Source organism: Lonchura striata, chromosome 10 (genome assembly GCF_050655825.1).
Source record: "Lonchura striata isolate lonStrDom1 chromosome 10, ASM5065582v1, whole genome shotgun sequence".
Lineage (NCBI taxonomy): Eukaryota > Metazoa > Chordata > Aves > Passeriformes > Estrildidae > Lonchura > Lonchura striata.
The window spans coordinates 17,309,870-17,329,094 of record NC_140712.1 but is presented as its reverse complement, the minus strand read 5'-3'; the positions used below and the strand labels follow the sequence as shown (position 1 = coordinate 17,329,094).

Here is a 19,225-nt window from a genome sequence, read left to right as displayed (position 1 = left end):
CCCCCTCCGGCAGTGCTCTCCGCCAATGGGATGGCAGCGCTCGCCGCGCGGCTGGCCAATCAGCAGCGAGCACCCCTCTCACCGCCCCACCGCTCCGCCCTCCCGCTCCCCGCTCTCCGCCAATGGGACCGGGAGGCGCGGGGAGTGGGCGTGGCGAGCGCTCCGCGGCAGCCAATGGGAGCCCGCGCTAGGCGAGGGCGCGAGCGGCCGCGGCGGGCGGGCGATGGCGGCGGCGTGAGGGGCCCGCGCCATGTCGTGCTCGCACAGCGCCGTGTTCCTGCTGGACACCGCCGGGCCCCGCCAGCGCCTCCAGCGCGGCGCCCTCCGCCTCCTCACCCTCCTGGGCTGCCGCTTCGGCCTCTCCCGCCTCCGCTGGGCCTTCCGCTTCTTCGACTCGCTGGGCGGGCGCGGCGGCGCCTCGCGGGGCGGTGGGTTCCGCCCGCCGGGGCCCCGCGCCTGGCAGCGCTTCGAGGAGGAGCTGGCGGAGCGGCTCGGGCCGCGGGCCCCCGCCGGCCTGCCCGGCCCCGCGCCCCGCGCTGCCCTCACGCACAGCGGGCTCAAGGAGACGCTGCTCGACTTCCAGTGGGACCGCCCGGAGATCGCGTCCCCCGCCAAGCCGCCCCGCAGGAGCCGCAGGACGGGGCTGGCCGCCCCAGAGCCCCCGGAGGCGCCGCCCGAGGGCTTCGTGAACGCCGTGTTCCTGTTCTCCCCCTGCCCGCACTCGCGGAGGGAGCTCCGGCAGTTCGTGTCGGGGAACGACGCCCCCTCCTCCCCCGGAGAGCCGCCCTCGGCGCAGGAGCTGGCGGAGAAACTCCTGCCCAAGAGTGTGCAGGAGCTGCTGGTGGAACAGAAAATCACCCTGTTCTGGGTGGACACTGCCGACTGCGCTCAGGTAACGGGATTACACGGCACTAGTAGGATATCTGCTATGCTGATTGCTGGCAGAAGTAGTCTTTGGGTAGTAGGGAATCACGCCAAGGTTCACTCACTGCCACATAATCTTCAGCAAGGGACTGACATCTGGAGTGGGATCTTCCATGTGGAGACTGAGATTCATCTGCAGTGGAGTAGCTGTACAGTGTTCATTGATGGGATGTCCTGTGAATTGACTTAGAGGGGTGTTATAGCTGTTCAGAATTGCAGATAAGCAGCCTGATCAGGTGTGTAGACACCAGATTAAAAAAAAAAAAAAGTGGCCTGAAAATATTGCTAACTTTTAATTCACTAGGAATAATATTTACTTTGTTAGGTTCCTATGAAGGCTGATAAAGTCCATAAAGACACTCAGAAGGCACTGTGTTTAGATGCTTGTGGGCATGTTTCATATGCCAGTTGTTCTGAAAAAGTGCAATATTTATTTGTTTGCATGAAAGCTCTCTCACTGCCAACCTTAACTAGAGACCTCTGTGTTACTTTTATTTCAGCTGATCGAATGCCCGGATCATGGTGGCTACTGGACAATGTTGGAAGTGATTTGTCAGATGGGAGGCACCATTTTGCCAGCTGAAACCTTGGTGCACTGTTTGAGTCACCCCAGGGCAGATGCTGCTCCTGGCTTCCTTGGAGACTCCGGGTTCCCAGAGGCACAGGCTGTGCCTTGGGCCAGGCTTCTGCCCCTGGATGGGACTTTGAACTGCTTGTTCTCCAGGCCATCCCTGTATCGATCAGTGTTTCCCCAGCAAGAAGGAACATTGATTCTCAGCATGCCTGGTAATAAAAAAAAAGGAAAATATAGATGTACATGGTAGTAACTGACTTCTCATGCAGGGTCCTTGATGAACTTCCCTTGTGAATAACATGTGTAGAAATAACTTCACATATTTGAAAGCCTAGGTGTTTTTCTTTTAAAGTTCTGCTTGTGCTTTACTACCTCTGATATAAGGACTGTGAGCCCATGTTTCTGATTTAACCTCTTCAGTTTGCCACGCTCTTAGAAGTTTGGATGAAGAGCTCTTTGCTGGTCCCACTTTATAGAGGTGTACTCCCTTTTCTCATACAATTATTTGATTATTGAAATAAGAACACAGATTAAAAACCCCTTGCTAATAAAACAGCTGTAAAGCAGCTTGCAGTATGCATGGGGTCTTTCTTTAGTGGTGCTTCCATGCACTCAGTTCCTTGAGAGCATGGGAAGGAGGTCAGTTCTGCAACACACTTACTGTAGAGTATATTTCCCGTTTAATCTTGGAACTCACTTTTTTGACATTGAAGTTGTCTCTTCATCTTGATGGAAAGGATTGCTTTCAGCCTTTATCTATCCTTGCACAGGAGGGAAGAAGCAGGAAAGCTGTGCCGTGATCCTGGAACCTCTTGCCATGAGCCAAAGGCAGCTGCAGTGTCCAGTCAGCATTGTCGTGAAGGGAAGCTTGATGGGTTGGAGCTTGGCACAGGCTGGCCACTTCCTCACAGAGAGCTGGATACTGCAGAGCTCACAGGGTGAGCAGGGAGAGTGTAACAGGTCTCTGTTTCATCAGCTCTTGAGGAGTCTGCTGGCTGAAGGACTGCACATGGTAAATCTTCCTCTTTGCCTTAAACTAATACCTGCTCTGAAATGAATTGTGCCAAAAGGGGGTGCCAGTATCATGTTGTGAAGACAATAACAGATGCTGCACTGCAAATTGCTCATTTGAGGCTACATTCAGAACTTTTTTTGGAGGGTCATGTAACTCTGTAATCTTCTTGTAAAGTATCTGTGCTCTTTAGGTCTCTGTATTTCTAGCTAATGTAAACTATTCTCTTTTCCTCTGTTTTTCTTTTACAATGCAGATTGCTGAAGTCTCTTTGTCTAAAACTTGGTGCCCCTGCACTGCTGTTCTGTCACCTCTTTCTGTGGATACTGCAGTTCTGACTGTGCTTGGCCCTGAGAAGACCGATGAAATTCAGGGATGCAGCCTTGAAGGAGCTGTAGTGGAAGATTCTTCCCAAGACTCTGCTACTCACCTGCCAGAGATTGTGAATAGTGTGTTGAGTAAAATTGACATGTCAGTGGAAGATTCTCTGGCCAGTCTGGGTAGGTATCAGGAAATGCAAAACTTGCCATCTTTTGATCATCTCCAGATCTGCAGTAGCAAAAACCTAAAGTTAATGGTTTTCTCCTCGAGGAGTCTCATTTTTGGGACTTGTTCATTGTGTCATCTGTAGCTAAGGCCTTGTGATGTGATGCAGAAAGCAATCTGTATGGGTGTAGCTTTCTGTTTTACTGACAGTGTTAGTCTCCATTAGCTTGCAGATGAAGCACAGCTACATGTGCCTGAGGACATGCATTTAGAAGGAGGCTTCTTAAAATGTGTCACATGGGCCATCCCTGGCCAGTAAAGCCTGTGGGTGGGACTGCAGCAAGGAGGCTGCTTTGACATGAGTGTTTTGTGTTAGAGTGAATCTTCTCATTGTCTCTCCAGGATCAAAGGTTTGTGAACCTCTGTCTTTGAACTTCTGTGAAGGCTGGGACCTTCTGCCACCTAATTCAGCTTTTCTCATTTTTGTGCATTGTGTCTGTACAGGAGAAGAAACTCCAGTGCCAGAGTGGGTCCAGCGGGAGCTGTCCCATACCGGGAGCTGGCATCCTTCAGTGCTGGAAGCGTGGTATCCTGCATCCAATGCCTGTGGAGCAAGCTCGGATCTGATGGAGTCATTCAGGTATTTTTCTGAATGTCTCTGAGCAATAATGAAGGATTTCTGCTTCCTGTTAAGGGAGTATGGCTGTGGCATTGCTTAGAATTCTAGAATTCTGCTGCTTTTGTTTCTGTGCTCAGTTTACTGGTGGCTTATCTCTTGGTGGGGTATACAGACAAAGGAAACTGGGAACAGGATGTTTGGGTATCAGTTTGCATGGATTAAAATCTTGGTAATTTCAGGAGTCACTTAAAATGACCTTAAGCTACTTGGGAAATGACACATTTCAGTTTTTATGGGTTAGTAATTCCAGTGCAAAATAGTGAAGATATGGTTGTGTTCTCACAGTTGGTGTTCATGTGGAATGAATAAGCTTGCTTTCTTCAAAGAGCTTGCTGAGTGAAACAAAAGAGCCTAATGCACAGTAGTTTAAAAAGCACAAAGCTGCTTATTTAGTTTTATGGTACAGGCCAGTGCCATATCCATTCCACATTAATATAATGCTTGTTTCCAATATATTAAGAGGGTCTGGGTTTTCTCCATCTCCTAAGTGTGTTGGGGAGCAGGTGCTGGACAAGTAGTGTGTGCTACTTTCACTATACTGCTGCAGACTGGAATCTAGAAAAACCTTTTTTCTGCCCACAGGAAGGAAGGGATATGCCTTCTACTCCCACTTTTTTTTGATAACTGAGTTGTTCTTTCATACAGGCTCCTGCAGGTTCCTAGTGCTAACGGGAAGGATGGTGCAGATCAATCTGATGTGGAGCTCTCAGAAAGTCTGTCTCAGTTGTACCAGAGAAAATTCAGTGAAACCTCTGCTGCAGCTGGACCAGGAAATAACAAAAAAAGACGTATGTATAGTTTAGAGTTACACGTGCATGTTGTCAATAAAAGATGATGCATGAACTCCAGAGATGTGTACTCTTAAGTAGTGCCATGCTTTAAGTTTTTTTTTTTTTTTTAATATATTTAGGGACAGTCTCATTTGCTTATTTGTATTAGATTAGTCCTGTAGTAGAACCCAAATTATTGTAATTCAGGACTGTGCAGAGAGTGACAAAGATGTTAAAAGCAGCATGCAGAGTTCTGCAGTTTAATTAGTTGTTGAAATAGGGACTGCTTCAACTACTAGTAAATATTACTGCCTCTCAATTTTGTTCGAATTAGAGAAATAAACCACTTTTTTTGTAGAAGAGTTTAATCATTGCATTTCTGTACACTAATTACAGTTGAACTTCACCTTGGCTCCATGTATCTGCAAGTCCTGCTGTCAGATGTTTCTATTTCTGTGACATAAGATTGCTGCCTATATATATAACTTCTGATTAAACCTATGTAAGCTTTTATGCAGAGCAATATGCACCTGGCTTATTATTTGGAGAAGCAGCTGCCTGCTACACTACCTATATGTTGATTTCGCAAATAAATACTAACATTTTTGGCCATGTTTTCCTCTAGGAGGTTACTAAGGTCACAGTAATCCAGAATTTAGTGTTGCTCTCTACCTTGGATGGAGTTCCTGCCCCAGTGTGCCTAATGGTAGAACTCTCTCTCGTGGCATTGCAGGTGGGGTTCCCCGAACTCCAGTCAGGCAGAAGATGAAGACCATGCCCAGATCCCTGCAGATGCTCAATGTAGCAAGACTGAATGTAAAAGCTCAGAAGTTTCAACCCGATGCTGTGCCACCAGCAGTGAATGAGAAGGTTCCACAGAAGCTTTCAGCAAAAAGATTGGATGAAAAGGTGGAAGGAAAGGCAAAAGCACTTAAAATATCAATTGGTGTGTATTAAGTCGCATTACCTTTCTGTCTTGATACATCCCATATTAGCTATGGATATCCTGATACAGGAGTCATAGAGGATTTTTATGAAGGGAGAGCAAAGGGTAATAATGGAGTATTCAGTACCAAAGAGCAAATCAGTGTTTGAGTTTCTGTATCTTCAGCATGGCAAAGAGTAGACATTTTTCCCACCCTTCTGCCATTTAGTTTCTGATTCTTTACAAACTGGTGTTACCGCTGCTTCTGGGATTAGTTTCTTGCCTTGTATCCATCTGAAAAAAAAGCATAGGGATTTACTTTAATTTTTTTTTTTAAACAAAAGAAATAGAGGGAAGCACTCATCAAGGTATAAGTGGAAATGTAGTCCTAGTTATTAATTAAGCAGAAATAAAGGACATTTCTTGACTTCTTCAGTCGTCTGAAAGTTTGCTGATCTTAAGTAAACTTTGTTGATTATACGATTGATTTAGCTTACAATACGTCATGGTCCTGGACCTGGGACAGCCTCTGTTAGTGTGCTGTGGTCTGGATGCATCATTGCTGGAGGAAATATTTATTATTATCTCCTCTGTTCCCTGCTTCATCTGGGGTGAATATTTTATGAGGGAAGTGTGGTGAGCATGCATTTAGTTAATGGAGACTATTTCCTTGCAGACTTCCAAACAGAGGAGGAGCTGCAATCCCACTTGACTACAAGCTACCAGAAGGCTGTTGCTGAGGGAATTCCCTCATCCGTGTTTGCCCAGAGTATGATCATGGCCATTAAGAGGTTCTTGAAAATACAAGATGCCAAAGAGAAAGAGGTAGATGAGAGCATGTGGGCAGGATTGTTGCTGATGTGGAAGTTAGAATTTTTACTATTTTGGACTATCTTTCCTTCATGTTCCCTGAAGTTTTTTTGTGGAGATGCACCATGGTCACTGACTGCTTCTATCTATGAGGACTCAATAGTGAAAAACTGGATGCTTGTAAAAAATGTAGGAAAATCCAATTCAGTTATCAGTTTACAGCTTTGCTAGATGTTGCAAAATGTCTTTACATTGACCTCCTTACAAATTCTGATTTCAAAGACAGTATTTAAAAAAAGGCATTATTGCAAACTGTATTTTAAAGACAGTGCATCTTTTGTTTTTGCATTATGTGGCAAATCTAGGCCTGGCTTTGTCAGGTAAGAGAAATAGTTTCAAGCTATTTTTTACAATCTTTAGCACTACTTATAGGCTTACAATAATCTTGAACCAAAACTGGTAAACCTGTGATTAATTTAACAAAAACACTGTGAAAAACAAATCCAGAGTGGATCCAGAGTGAAGAAGGCCTGAAGCCACGAGCAAGAGACCTCTGATTTCAAGCTCTGTGTTGTTTTATGTTATAACTCTGCTACTGAGGGGAAAAGTAATTCCTGTCCTTGAAAGGACAAGAAAAAAACTGTACTTCCAAAGAAATAGGTTGGGGTGGTAACTGGGGGACAAGGGAGGAACCTGCCCTGCAGATAGGGAACAGTTTTGAAGTTCTTGCTGTTGTTATGTGTCTGCAGGTGGCTTGTGTGGAAAGAGTCAGAAACCATCTCCTGAAGACCAGCAAAATGCTCAGACAACAGCATGGCTCACAGAAGGAGACCAAAGTCAGAGAGTATGAGACACTGTATTTACTTCAGCTTCTGAGATACTGTGAAGTTGGTTAGCAATTTTTAATGGTGGCTTTTTTGTACAACTGGAAATATTTGCATGGGGCAAATATTTCAAGAGTAATCTCTGGTTGCAGTAAAACCATTTCATTAAATGCAAATATACCCGTGCTGTGTGATAAGCACTACAGCCTATATCTGGAGTGAGGTATCTCCCTTGCCACCCAAATGAAATGCTTACTAAATATTGCTGTCAAAAGGAACCACTTCCCTTCCCATTGCTTTTTTGAGCACACCTTTTGCAGTAAATCTGCTGTTTCCAGTAGAAAAAGAGGTGATGGGTAATTACTTGTTTTCTTAGGTGCCGACTTCAGGTATTTTTGCGCCTTGAGTTGTGCCTTCAGTGCCCTTCGCTGCAAAGCAACGCTGAGGAAATGGAGCAGCTGTTAGAAGAGGCAAGTAAAGTATAAACCAGGTTGTGTTTCTGCATGGCACTAGAAATGTAGACCTGGAACCTGCTTTTCCTTTGATTTTATACAACACTTTATATTCCTTACTAAAATATCTGGTGTTGCAGCTGTCACACCTTAATCCATTTTGCCACCTGACCTTCTCTTCCAGATGACAGATATGCTGCGCATTTTATGTCTGACTGAAGACCCAGCCTATCTTACAAAGTTTCTAGAGGAAATACTAGAATTGTAAGTTATTTGTCATGACTTATGTATTGCTGGGGACTGTGGTTTGGGTTGGATGTTGTCTGTGAGTAGACAGCAATCAACAGTTTTGATTTACTTTGTAATTCTCAGAAATTTAGATGTGTGTTCTCTTTATTACGCTTATATTTTGGGTACAGAAAAAGTGACTGATAAGTAAACTAATTTAAAAACTCAGTTGATATGCAGTTTGTTGTTTTTAAATTGACATGTAAGAACAAGGATCTAGTTCACACCTTGGGTTTGAAATAACCTAAGTTTTGAGGAGAGGTGTATTTCATGTGTGTTCTCTCTGGTGTTCCAGGTATATGAATTCTATACCAAAGATCCTTGGAGATATTTATTATGGTCTGGGTACACAAATACCTCCGAAGCTGGCATCTGTTCTGCCTTCAGACTTCTTCAGTGATGACTCCATGACTCTGGATAGCAAATCTCCAGGCCTTCCTCCCTCTTTATCATCTGTCTTAACTCCCAGTACTGTTTGCACTGAGAGTGATCAGCTGGAGGAGCTGCGCACCAGATCTGCCAAAAAGAGAAGGTAGTAATTCCAGACAGGAGGCAGATTTTTGTTGACTATAAAAAATACAGACTTGATTCTGTATTTGTATCTTATGCAAAAGTAGATTTCAGGAGCGTCCTCCATGAGAGAAAAAGCATGCTATGCTGTGCAGTAGCTGACCTGTATTGTTAAAGTTAAAAGTGATTTACTGGAGATGTCTGTTTTAGGGATTCTGTGTTCATATTAGCAAATTGTGAATGAATTCCAATACTAACTTTAGGAATAGCTTTTTATATTGCAAATTATATCCCAGTGTTGTAGTAAGTGAGGTATCAATGTAGTTTGCAATTTAAATTTAGGTAAACACCTCCTATCTCTCAAGTCACACCTAAGTTTAATTGTCAGTAGGTTGATAACTGTGTCGTTGATTTTATTTTAACTGAATTTTTGTGTGTTTTCTGAAGGAATATTGTGTTAGCCAGACACAGGAGCATGACAGAAGCACCACAGAACTTGCGTCAAATTGAGATTCCCAAGGTAGCCAAGAACCCCATCAGAAAGGTAAAACTCTTCCAGAAGGATTGTCTGTGAGTTGTGATGCTTGACTGCAAAAACTCTTGCTCTGTATTCCCTTAGGAAGTGTGCCCTGTATCAGCTATACAGAGATCACATTGTTTCAAAGGAAAATTTGAAATAATGTGTGGTTCAGAGCTTGTAGCTAATTTTCATACTTAAACATAACATTGCACTGCTGCTGAGGCTGATTTCTCATTTGTTTCAGGAGAACTTGCCTTCTTACCCTGCCGCTGAGAAGTCCCAGCAGATGCCTTTGTTGCAGAAAGAGGCAGTGCAAGGTATATTGACTTCTGGCTTGTTCATGGAAAGGTGCATCTTCAGCACATGTTGTCCCTGTAAATTTTACTGAGCCATGATGAAATTATGCTGAGGCATGCTGGAAATCTGAAGGAAGTTTTGCTGAGTTGTGCAAAAACTTTGAGGGGGAAAAAAATGTGGTATTCTGTGTACTCATACGCAGAAAACTTAAATTTCGTGTCCTCAAAAGAAAACCTTGACTCTTGAAATTATTTCCAACTTCTCTCTCCTGAAAAGTAAATGGGGACAAGAATGAACTACATCTGAAAATAGGATATATCCCTACAAATACTTCATAAAAATAAATCTCACATGTGTTCTCTGAACCAAGATGTGCTTTGGTGGAGATTTCGTAGTGCACCTAATGTTCCATATGGGACACTGACTGTCTGCCTTTTCTGCTATGGCATCTGCTTGTAGCTTATTGCTGGAATAATGCAAATAATACAAATTCAGAAGAGAAGGCTGGAATGGATTCAGAGGAGGGCATGTTCCAGTAGTAGATAAAACAACTTTTCAAAGCTTTTTAGCCTCTAAAAAGTTGTCTTTCCATGCTGGTATATTGTTCTATCCCTAGTGGCCTCACAAAATTATCTCTGTAAATTTTTTCCTTTCTTTTTTTTCTTCTGTTTTCCCTTATAATCTGATCTTTTCTTGCTTTTCTTGTCTCACAGAGGTTACAAAGGTAAGGAGGAATCTCTTCAATGAAGAGATACTTTCACCATCAAAAAGATCACTGAAAAAGATGCTTAGAAGCCAGTCAGTGTCTGCTGTGGAAGGCCTAAAATACAAATGCACCAGTGAGGGCAACAAAGGTAGGATATGATCTGCACATGTAGGATTGTTGTTGAAGAGCTTTTGCTAAAATTCCTATTTTTGCATTCTCAGTTCTATGAAACAATTGTGATCTGTTTTTAATGAAAGATAAAAGAGGTCATTGCTGTGGTGTTTGGAGGGTGAATAATGATGGTACTGAAACTGAAACCTGTTCTTACTGAACTCTTTACATCTCCTAAAGAAAATTAAAAATGCTTGGTTAAAAAAGGAGCTGTGAAATAAAGATGAATAATGAAAGTTATCTCAGTAGGTTAACAGTGTCTGACATGGTACAATATTGAGGGAGTGGGAGGGAGGTGTAGACGCTGGACTGAAATAATGATAGCTTGTGAGTTCTGGAAGACAGCACAGTGAGTTTATATTGACTTAAGAATGATTATTGTCATTCTTAAGCTGAAGCCTGTACAAAACTGTATTTATTTATTTGTTCCAAGTGCTTTATAGTTGTGTGATGTTACAGCTTTTGCCTGATTTTTAGATCATCGTAAGTTATTGACCAAGAGAGTTGCAGAAACACCACTACACAAGCAGGTGTCCAGGAGACTCCTACACAAGCAGATCAAAGGCCGGTGAGTTCTTTCTGAATTTTTTCAGTAACTATTGGCTGTCTAATTAATGGATGTCTAATTAATGGCTATGAGCAGAATTACCAGGTATCGTTGCAGTCAAAGAAGATCTTAAGGCGGTAAGAGAACCAGTGGAGGCTAAATGTCATTGCTTAAGTGGGGGGAAATACTGCTTGCTTCATCATGTAACTTGGGCTGCTTTAATTCCTGCAGCTAATGTCTGTTTAGGTTCAGTTGCTGGTTCAAGGGCTTATGAAGAAAAGGCTCCTGCTGTATTTTGTGGGCTCCAGGCAGAATTGTAGCATTTTCTTTCATGTAGAACTGTACATCTAGGGAGCTACCCATACTCAATTACATGTCAATAGAGGCAAAGTGCTTACTGGTTGCTCACTTAGAGTAGCCCACAAAGGAATATTTTGGTGTAGAATAGAGCACTGCTTCTCAGTCTCTGTGGCAATGTTCCTGTAAATGTGCTCAGTATGCTAAGCCAAAAATGTCTGTTGTTTCTCAAGGTCTTCTGATCCAGGTTGTGACACTGGTGTTGTAGAAGAATCTCCAGAAAAAGCCATATATGGTAAGCACTGATTTTTCATTAAAGGTGGTTTGGCTGTGTCATAGCTTGTAAGATAAATGTGCTTTGATTTGGCTAGTTCATTATAAGTCAGTCCAAAAGTAATGTACGGTTCTGTTCTGACAGAACCACTTGCTGCTCACTGCTTTAACAGCTCTGTACAGTTTAAGTTAAGAAAGAGAAGTAGATAGCAAGTATTTTAAATGAAAAAAAGTGAAGGACTTGAAGGGTGAACAAGATTCTGAGCTGCTATAATTACTGTCAAACCAGCACGTGATTATTTTTAATGTAACTTCACCATCCTGTGCTGTGACCCTGCTCTGATTTTTGCTGTAACAGACAGGCACCTGGCTCTGGGGAATGTCTCTTATGTTGGGTACTGCTGTTCCTTTTCCCCAGAAGGGAAATAAAAACCAGCATGTCTGGACAAGAAGGAAAATGAAATTGCTAGCAAAAAGGGACAAGACCATTAACCCATCTTTTAACTTGGATGTAACTTGTATTGAACATGGCTTTTCTAGCATTCCTTTCCACGTAATTGCTAAAGAGGAATGAGAGTAATCATGAGTTAGATGAGGGGCATTATACTTTAGGAGATTTGTATGCATAAATATTCCAAATCCTCAAGAAAACTAACCTTTGCTTCATCTGCTTGCCTTCCTGGGTGAGATGGGCACCTGTAGAGAAGTTTCTTCTGAGATTATGTTCCTTGCAGTTGTGAACTATTCCTGATGATGTGTCCATTGCTGAGGGGGAAAGAAGGCTCAGTCTCCAATGTTCTTGCCTTTTCAGAAGCAGGTTTGAGAAGAAGCCCACGCATCAAACAGCTATCTTTGAATAGGACTTGCTCCGGTGCTTTCTATTCCACTACACAGCCCAGCTCAAAAAATTCACAGCACCTCCACCAGGGACAAGAAAAGGAGAACTGTAAACGGCAGGATGTAGAAGGTACTGAATGGCATTTGAGCAGACTGATACTGCTGATCTGAAAAGCTGGCATTGATAGCTCCAAGTTTGATTTGATTTGGCTCTACAAGAGGATGTAAGAAGCTAAGAGCTGTCATGTAATATCTTCAGTAGGCAGAAATTCATCCTCTGTAATTATTTTCTAATTGGTAATCTGAATTTTGAGGATGGTAAGGCAGCTATTTCTATAGTGAATTCACTGCCAACTTAACAAACCAGTCAGGCCCATGTAACAGAATACCACTGATTGTCAGTCTGCATTCCTTAAAAACAGTGAAATCCTTGTAAAATATGGGACAGAAATCCTATAGCTTACTCTGTGGCAGCATAAAGCAATGACTGATGGGATCTTCTTTGCAGGCTTTCTCAGTAGGATTATAAGCTAAAAATGGTGACACTTAGTTCTTTATATTCTACTTATTATCCTTAGTCATGAACCAGAACTATCTAAAGCTACAAGCTATAAATAGAATAAGAGGCTGAGGTATTTTATATCTTTTTTTACCATTAGAGCACTCTTTCTAAAGATGGGTATTAATTTCATAATGGGAAATAACAATAATTCTAGTGAAACTTTAACTCTTGGTTAGAAAAGAATGTGCCAGGGATATGAGCTTTTTACACTACTTTTCCACACATGTGATGTGATTCAGACAATTGTGGCACATTACTTTGTGTTAGTTAGATTGTACTGTTCTATTCTATAGGCCTTAAACAGAATTCAGAGAGCGCCCCCGTCCACACTCCCAAGAGGTTTTTCTTTGGTGCAGTCATTGACATGTGTAGTCCTGCAGGGAAGCATTCACCTGGAAGGAGGAGAACAAGAAAAGATTCCTTACACTTAGAGGAGCTTACCTCATGTCAGGTAGAAACAGTTACTTATCTCCCTTTCTTATTTCTTCCCATCTTTGTTTTTTCCTCCATTCATCAGAATCTTAAATTTAGTGTTTGTTAAGTCTTATTCAATGGGTTTTTTATGTTTTAAATCTTGGTAAGTAAATGTGAAGATGGATAGATAATATTCCTGGAGTAGAAAAAGCATGATTCTTTAACTTTTTATTTTTACCCTGCAGACTCCTAGAAAAACACCTCATAAATTTGCCCAGAAGCCACTGAATTCTGCCAGTAATCTCCCAAGGAGATCGCCCCGCATTGTCCACAGGACACCACAAAACCTGGAGAAGACACCTGGCAAAAGTCCAGCAGCTAAGCAGAATGTAGCTAAATGTTTGGGAAAGTGCTTTTCTGATCTTGCACAAAGGCTCAAGTCTCCATCTGCACTAACTGACAGCAGGAGTGTTCACTTACTGCAAGTAACTGCTGAGGACTCTTGTGCAGCTCTGACACTTTCCCCTCCTTGCAAAGAGCGTGGCTGGCAAACACCAAAACGTGAGGGGTTCACAGAGCTTAATGCCTCTGTATTACCTCCAACAGATTCAAATCCAGCTGTGTCTCCCCCCTCTGCCACCCAAGAAGGGTGTTCTACAGAACTTCAGACTCCAAGACGTTCCTTGAGAAACCTCTCAAAATTAGCATCTCAAGTTAGTGCTCGGAGGCAAATCCTCACAAAGGAAATTCAGGTGCAGTTAGATCAGTTATCTCAAGCACCTAAAAGGACACCTAGGAAACTTGAAGATCCAGGTTCAAAGTTATATACCAGCCCACTGAGTACAGAAATACCTCAACTTGCTGTGAGGCCAGAGCCTCTCTGCAATTCTCCACTCTGTGAAAGTTCCACAAACACTGTGACAAGCTGCTCTGCTTCCCGCACACAGGCTGGGGAGTCTGACTGGGAACCTGGTGCATCTAAACCATCTTCTCAAAAGAGTCCAGGTATTACTGGCACTTCACTGAGGTCCCTGCTTCACACACCCAAGCAGGCCAAACATGAACCAGGTTCTAGAGGAGAGAGCCTCACATGTGCAACACTTACAGAGAATGAGGACAACCATCATGGTAGTGGTGGTAACTGTTCTGTAGAAAGCCTTCAGCTTCATCAGTCCCAAGTTACTGAAAATACTTCTGTTTTGGGGAAAAGTAAACAGATGGATAGAATGTCTCAAAAGTCTCCTTCAAGAGAGGACTTGGAAAACTTGGAAAACCATTTGTCTCCAAAGCCTTTTGCTGGAGGGCAGGAACATGCACAGAATGCTGAGAGAGACTGTGAGCCATCAGTTAAGGGGGAGAACTGCAGTGCAAACACCTGTGAGTCCTTCCTAAGTGATTTGCAAACAGTTAGTGATGACTTGGAAGCAAGAACTGTGCTGAGGGAAGAATATATGGGACTGAAGGCTCCAAGTCTTAAGAGGCACTCCAGATTTGCCCTGAATACTTCCCCTCCTATGCAGAAGTCTCCTCCTGCCTATTCCTTACGCTGCACTGCAGACAGGAGGCAGCGGGAGGCTGCGGCTCGCATGGGAGAGCCTCAGTTTGCAGCCAAGTTCTCGACTCCTGAAAGTCGTGGCAAACTTCCCTCTGCCAGCCCACCGACCTACGAAGTGGAAATTGAAATGCAACCTTCAGGCCTGCCCAAGCTTCGCATTAAGAAAATTGGCTCTTGCTCATCCTTGGAAGTTCAACCTGAAGCAAGTGCCAGCAAACCCAAGGGAGGAGAAAGCCCCTTCAGTGATTTTGCTGTGACCTGGTGCACCAAGCACCCAGGAAAACTAGCAGCTGCCTGTGGTTCCCCATCGTGCTGCCGTTCTTTCCATAGTACACCTGGGAAAGGTGCAGGACAAACCTACATATGCCAGTCATACACCCCAACAAGCTGTGCCTCTACTGTCACCTCCCCGTTCCCATTGGAAGCAGTTCTCCAGACACCTTCTCCAAAGCAGAAGGGGAAGACTACTCCTGAAGCCATCAATGACTGGCCTCGGAGGAAGAGAGCAGCAGGCAGCACTGCCAGTGTGAGCTGTGGTCAGAGTGAGAGGAATGCCAATGATCAGACACGGGCATCAGCAGGCATAGAAAGAGTGATGAGGATCTCAGAACACTGCAGCAGCAAAGTGACAAATACTCTTGGGGAATTTGAACTGGAAGGGATTTGCAGGCTCCAGGATCAGGCATCTCCTGACTCTGAACTGAGGGCTGATGAGGACTCTGCCACTGGAACTTTTGGCTTGAAGTCTCGGAAGCGGGTCTTTACTTACCTTTCACCAGAAAAGGAGAAGAATCACAGTGCCAAGAGATCGTGTCCTGATAGCGGCAGCTTGGACCTCACTGGCTTTTCCACAGATGAGGGCAACAGAAGTAAATCAAGGACAGACTCTGTACTTCCTGAGAAACCAGGAGCATGTGCCCTCAAAACACTGGAGCAGCACAGTTGTCTAGAGGATGATGATGTCTTCCTTTCATCAGGTAATTAAATGGCATGAAAGACATTGCATTGAAATTCAGATGTGGTTCAAAATGGGGATTAGACTAAAACAAGAATACAGTTGTTTCCTGTGTAATTATCTGAGGAAGAGTGAGGTGAAAGGGGAGTGACTTGTAGATGACATGGAAGATAATTATGTGGAGAGGCAGACTGGATATGAGTAGTATTAATGATGGAAGGGAGATCAGAGAAATATGAAAGAGCAGAAAGCTGGAGAACTAAAAGGAAAGTTTGAGAACTTAAGGAGAGAGGATCCCAGTTGCAACCAGCTGGTGATTTGTTCAGGTTTCTGTTGATGCCACTGCCTGTTTCTGCCCAGCATTCAGCTCTGAAGCCAACAATCTTAAGTGTAAACTTGGCTGTTTCACTGCTTCAGACTGGAGTCTTGGTGAGGTTAGTCCTGTGGATGTTGGTGTTTATTGCTGCTCCAGCTATCTCTGCCTGTGGTGGTGGGCCACTTGAAAGTGCTACCAGAAATTATTCCCTTGATAGCAATAATGTATCAGGAGGTGTATAGGTTTAAGCTGCCTCTGCTTTTGCTGTGGGTACAGACAATTCAGCCAACCTTGGTGAAGCAGGCTGTTCAGCACTGTAAACAAGGCCTTGTGAACTTCAAATACTTAATCTAGTATTGTTGTACAAATTACAGGGGGCTGTGGCAGGTATTGTTCTGCATCATTGCACTAATTTTGGTGTGTGTTTTCTCTTGCAAGGAAAGATTTGTATACAGAGGCAGTGTCTTACTCAGCATGATCACAAAAAAAGGCCAAACCTTGAATCAACATTAATCCGGATTCAGGACATGAAATAATAGCAGTGCTTAGCCTTAAGATGGTCCTGTAAGAGACTTTCTGTACCTACAGACTTTGTGTTTGTATTTCTATATCATTGTGGTTGTAACAGTTTTCTTCCAGGAAATGTGTATTATCTGTGTTTAATACAAGTGAAGTGATTTTCTGCTAAACTGGCTAAGAAAATTAAATGTGCTAAGAGCTGATTCCAGACTGCCATTTACCTTTCTCAAATGCTAAAACACTGTGACAGCCTAGATAAACTCAGATAAACTTTATTTCAGATAAACTCTAAGTATCACATACTGATGCCACTTTTGAGGTAGCATAAAGGCTGTGTGTGAGACTTAACATTTGAGTTGTTGAATGGTTTTGCTGCAGCATCACACTGTGCTTCTCCAGGCTCCACTCCACCCTTGAAGAGTGGACTTTGTGCCAGCAGCCTTCGAGCCCTGACCCAGTCTCCACTGCTGTCCCCACCATCGGCTCAGAGGAAGCGTGTTCAAGGTAAGCACAGGAGAGGAAAGGCTGGGCTCGACCACACAGGCTGTGCTCTCTGCTTGCCTCCAGCTAGTAAGAACAAAATCATGCTGTGCTGGGGGTTGGGCTATGGGCAGAAAACCTGTATCTGCCACTGCTGTGTTCAGGTTCTCAATCTCACTCAATCTCACAATGCTGAAAAGAAACTTGGCATGAAACAGGAAGTTTAGAAGAAGAATAGCTGCAGAATGAAGAGAGAGTAGCTACATGGGAAGTGCAACTTCCAGTTCTTGTTGTCTGTACTTGGTATTTGGCTTCTTGGAATCACCAGTGACTTCTGGTAAACTGTGGCTTTCATGTATTCTTTCTGTTTTTGTAGAAGAGGAATCTGATGCTGTCCAAATTACTGCCAGCCAGGAGCTGTCTCCATTCCACGTCATGATTTCCAGAAGGCATCGCCTTAGCAGGACTTACTCACGGAAAAAGTTGCTCAGCTGAAGTTTGGAGCCAGGCCAGCATGGGAAACTTTGTATTATCCCAGCTGTACAAGATACCTTATAACAAAGACTGGTATTTGGTGCTAGACTGGAGCTGCCTTGTGTTGGTACAACACTGGATGTAAGCGTGTGGCAGTAGATATAAGGACCACTCTAAAAATGTATGGTTTCTTCCATCCATTCAAAGCCTAACTTGGTCTTTTTGCTAGCAGAACCTTAGAGTGAGTTCTGCATTGAAGGCCCAATTCTCCCAGGTCAAGAGGGAGAATTGTCACTTTTCTACAGCTTTCTTGTAAAATAAACTGATAGGAATTTTCATTGTGTCCTTTAATCCAGAATTGGTATTTGGCTTGAGGGATGTGGGCTGCAGGAAGGAGGATGCGGAGGCGAATGGGTACAGAACAAGCTGCGTGCTCCTGCTGTGTCTTGTCCTGATACTAAATGGATCCCTCTGTTAATTGCTTCCAGTTTGCCACAGCTTAGTGGGAAAATAACAAGCGGATTAATTAATTAGCCAAGTGCCAAGAGTACAGAAAAGGAGAAAGATAATTTAACTGGGAACATCCTTGTAGATCATGAATGGTTTGGTGTATCCGCTCCTGGCTACTGCTGGATAAGCAGATGCTGATGGAGTGACTTCATTGTCCTTTTCTGCAAAATTGCAGTAAGCCAGAGAGAATTGGCTGGGGAAGTGTCCTTGAGAAGTAAAACTTGGATGGAATAACTGAAAATGGCAGTTTCAAGACTACTCTTTACCAAACTGAGTAATGGATTAAATAGTGATTTAATTGCCTGTGACACATTTGTGTTCTAACCCCATGAAGACAGCAGGAGCTATGTTTCAGTGTCCGAGATGTAGCCTACAAGGGGCTAAAATTGTGCATAATAGTGGAAGGGCTGGATTTTTTCCCTTGTGGATAGTGAGCTGTTTGTGCATAGCAAGATCTCGGGGAACTCACACCACTGTGTCTACTGACTGCACAGGAGGTGGAGAGCTATGAAGATGGTGTAAGGTCATTCCAAAATCTCTGGGAAAGCAGAGGTTTGTCATCCCAAAACCTCTGTGAAAGCAGAGGTTTGTTAAGGTGGCTTTAAGGCTTTGAGGGGTTAGATGGGATTGAGTGGAGCTTGTTTCCTGGACACACTATTTGTTGCAGGAAAGCTGTTAATTTCCCACTTGGAAAAGGAATGGAATCCTGTGCTTAACACTGATTGCTTTACTTCTGGGAGAGCTGCACCTGCTTGAAGGATGTGGAGTTACACAAGCTTGGAGCTCCATATTTGCTACTTACTTCCAAGAAAGATGGATTGTTACTTTTCCTATTGAAGGTCTTTGTTTGCAACAGCAGGGAATGAAGTGTCTGAACTTAATCTTGAGTAGCTCAGCCACATACAGAGCCCTCAATAATATCCCCCCCCTCACTAACACCACTACAGGTGGTGAAGGATGTAGGAGATCAGAAGGTGGCTGTTATATCAAATGCTGGCTTTTAACTTGGTGTGTTACTCCTTAAGTAGTGGTTGTGGTAGCTGTTCTTTCAGGCTGAAGCAGTGGCTTGTTTTTTAGGATCAAGTGGTCAAGCAGCCCTTTGCCCCTGCCCCTTGCCTTTCTTAAGGCAGATATCTGGGCTTTCATTTCTTGCTCTGCCAGGGTTAAACTTTTAGTCCCCCTTCCTGAGCTGTCAGTGTTAAGCTGCAGAATTGTATTTAGTCTCTCTTAAATCCAGACTGGAAGTTCTCTCAAGAATATGAAAACCCTGCTTAAAGCAGCTTAGAGGCTGCAAGAGAAAAACAGAACTAGAGTTCCTTTTATTATGGACATTTCAAACAATTCTGCTGCTGGCTGGAAATGTTCTTCCTGTGGCAATTTAATGTAAGCAGCCTACTAGATGTGGCTGGGACTACTTCAATAAAACAGATATTTAAACATCTGGCCAACAGTGTGACAGCAGCTGACTTCCCATGCAGTGAGACTTAAATACAACTTTCCTTCATACCTGGACTAAATGGCCCTTCTGCCAAGTCACA

At 43.5% G+C, this 19,225-nt stretch overlaps 1 protein-coding gene across 2 annotated transcripts; it reads left to right on the top strand.

Annotated features, from left to right (window-relative positions):
* Positions 1 to 233: 233 nt before the first annotated feature.
* Positions 234 to 19,135, top strand: TICRR (TOPBP1 interacting checkpoint and replication regulator). Of its 2 annotated transcripts, none has more exons than XM_021537612.4 (22): positions 234 to 892; positions 1,425 to 1,710; positions 2,269 to 2,510; positions 2,767 to 3,010; positions 3,501 to 3,636; positions 4,321 to 4,463; positions 5,179 to 5,391; positions 6,047 to 6,195; positions 6,930 to 7,024; positions 7,381 to 7,474; positions 7,641 to 7,720; positions 8,040 to 8,276; positions 8,702 to 8,798; positions 9,019 to 9,091; positions 9,785 to 9,925; positions 10,426 to 10,516; positions 11,026 to 11,087; positions 11,877 to 12,032; positions 12,758 to 12,915; positions 13,124 to 15,410; positions 16,602 to 16,727; positions 17,080 to 19,135. In XM_021537612.4, exons 1-22 carry the CDS (start codon positions 251 to 253, stop codon positions 17,196 to 17,198), a joined length of 5,871 nt encoding a protein of 1,956 aa, XP_021393287.3. In that variant the 5' UTR covers positions 234 to 250; the 3' UTR covers positions 17,199 to 19,135. The 2 variants fall into 2 exon arrangements, with proteins under 2 accessions (XP_021393287.3, XP_021393288.3); XM_021537613.4 differs by having other exon boundaries at positions 235 to 892; positions 16,623 to 16,727.
* Positions 19,136 to 19,225: the final 90 nt, after the last annotated feature.

What these genes read in the sequence shown, in the direction of transcription:
- TICRR (XM_021537612.4), top strand. Translation starts at nt 251, where the DNA reads ATGTCGTGCTCGCACAGCGCCGTGTTCCTGCTGGACACCGCCGGGCCC. An exon ending in AGATTCTCTGGCCAGTCTGG is followed by an intron (nt 3,011 to 3,500) that starts GTAGGTATCAGG and finishes GTGTCTGTACAG; the next exon opens with GAGAAGAAACTCCAGTGCCA. An exon ending in CACCAGTGAGGGCAACAAAG is followed by an intron (nt 9,926 to 10,425) that starts GTAGGATATGAT and finishes CCTGATTTTTAG; the next exon opens with ATCATCGTAAGTTATTGACC.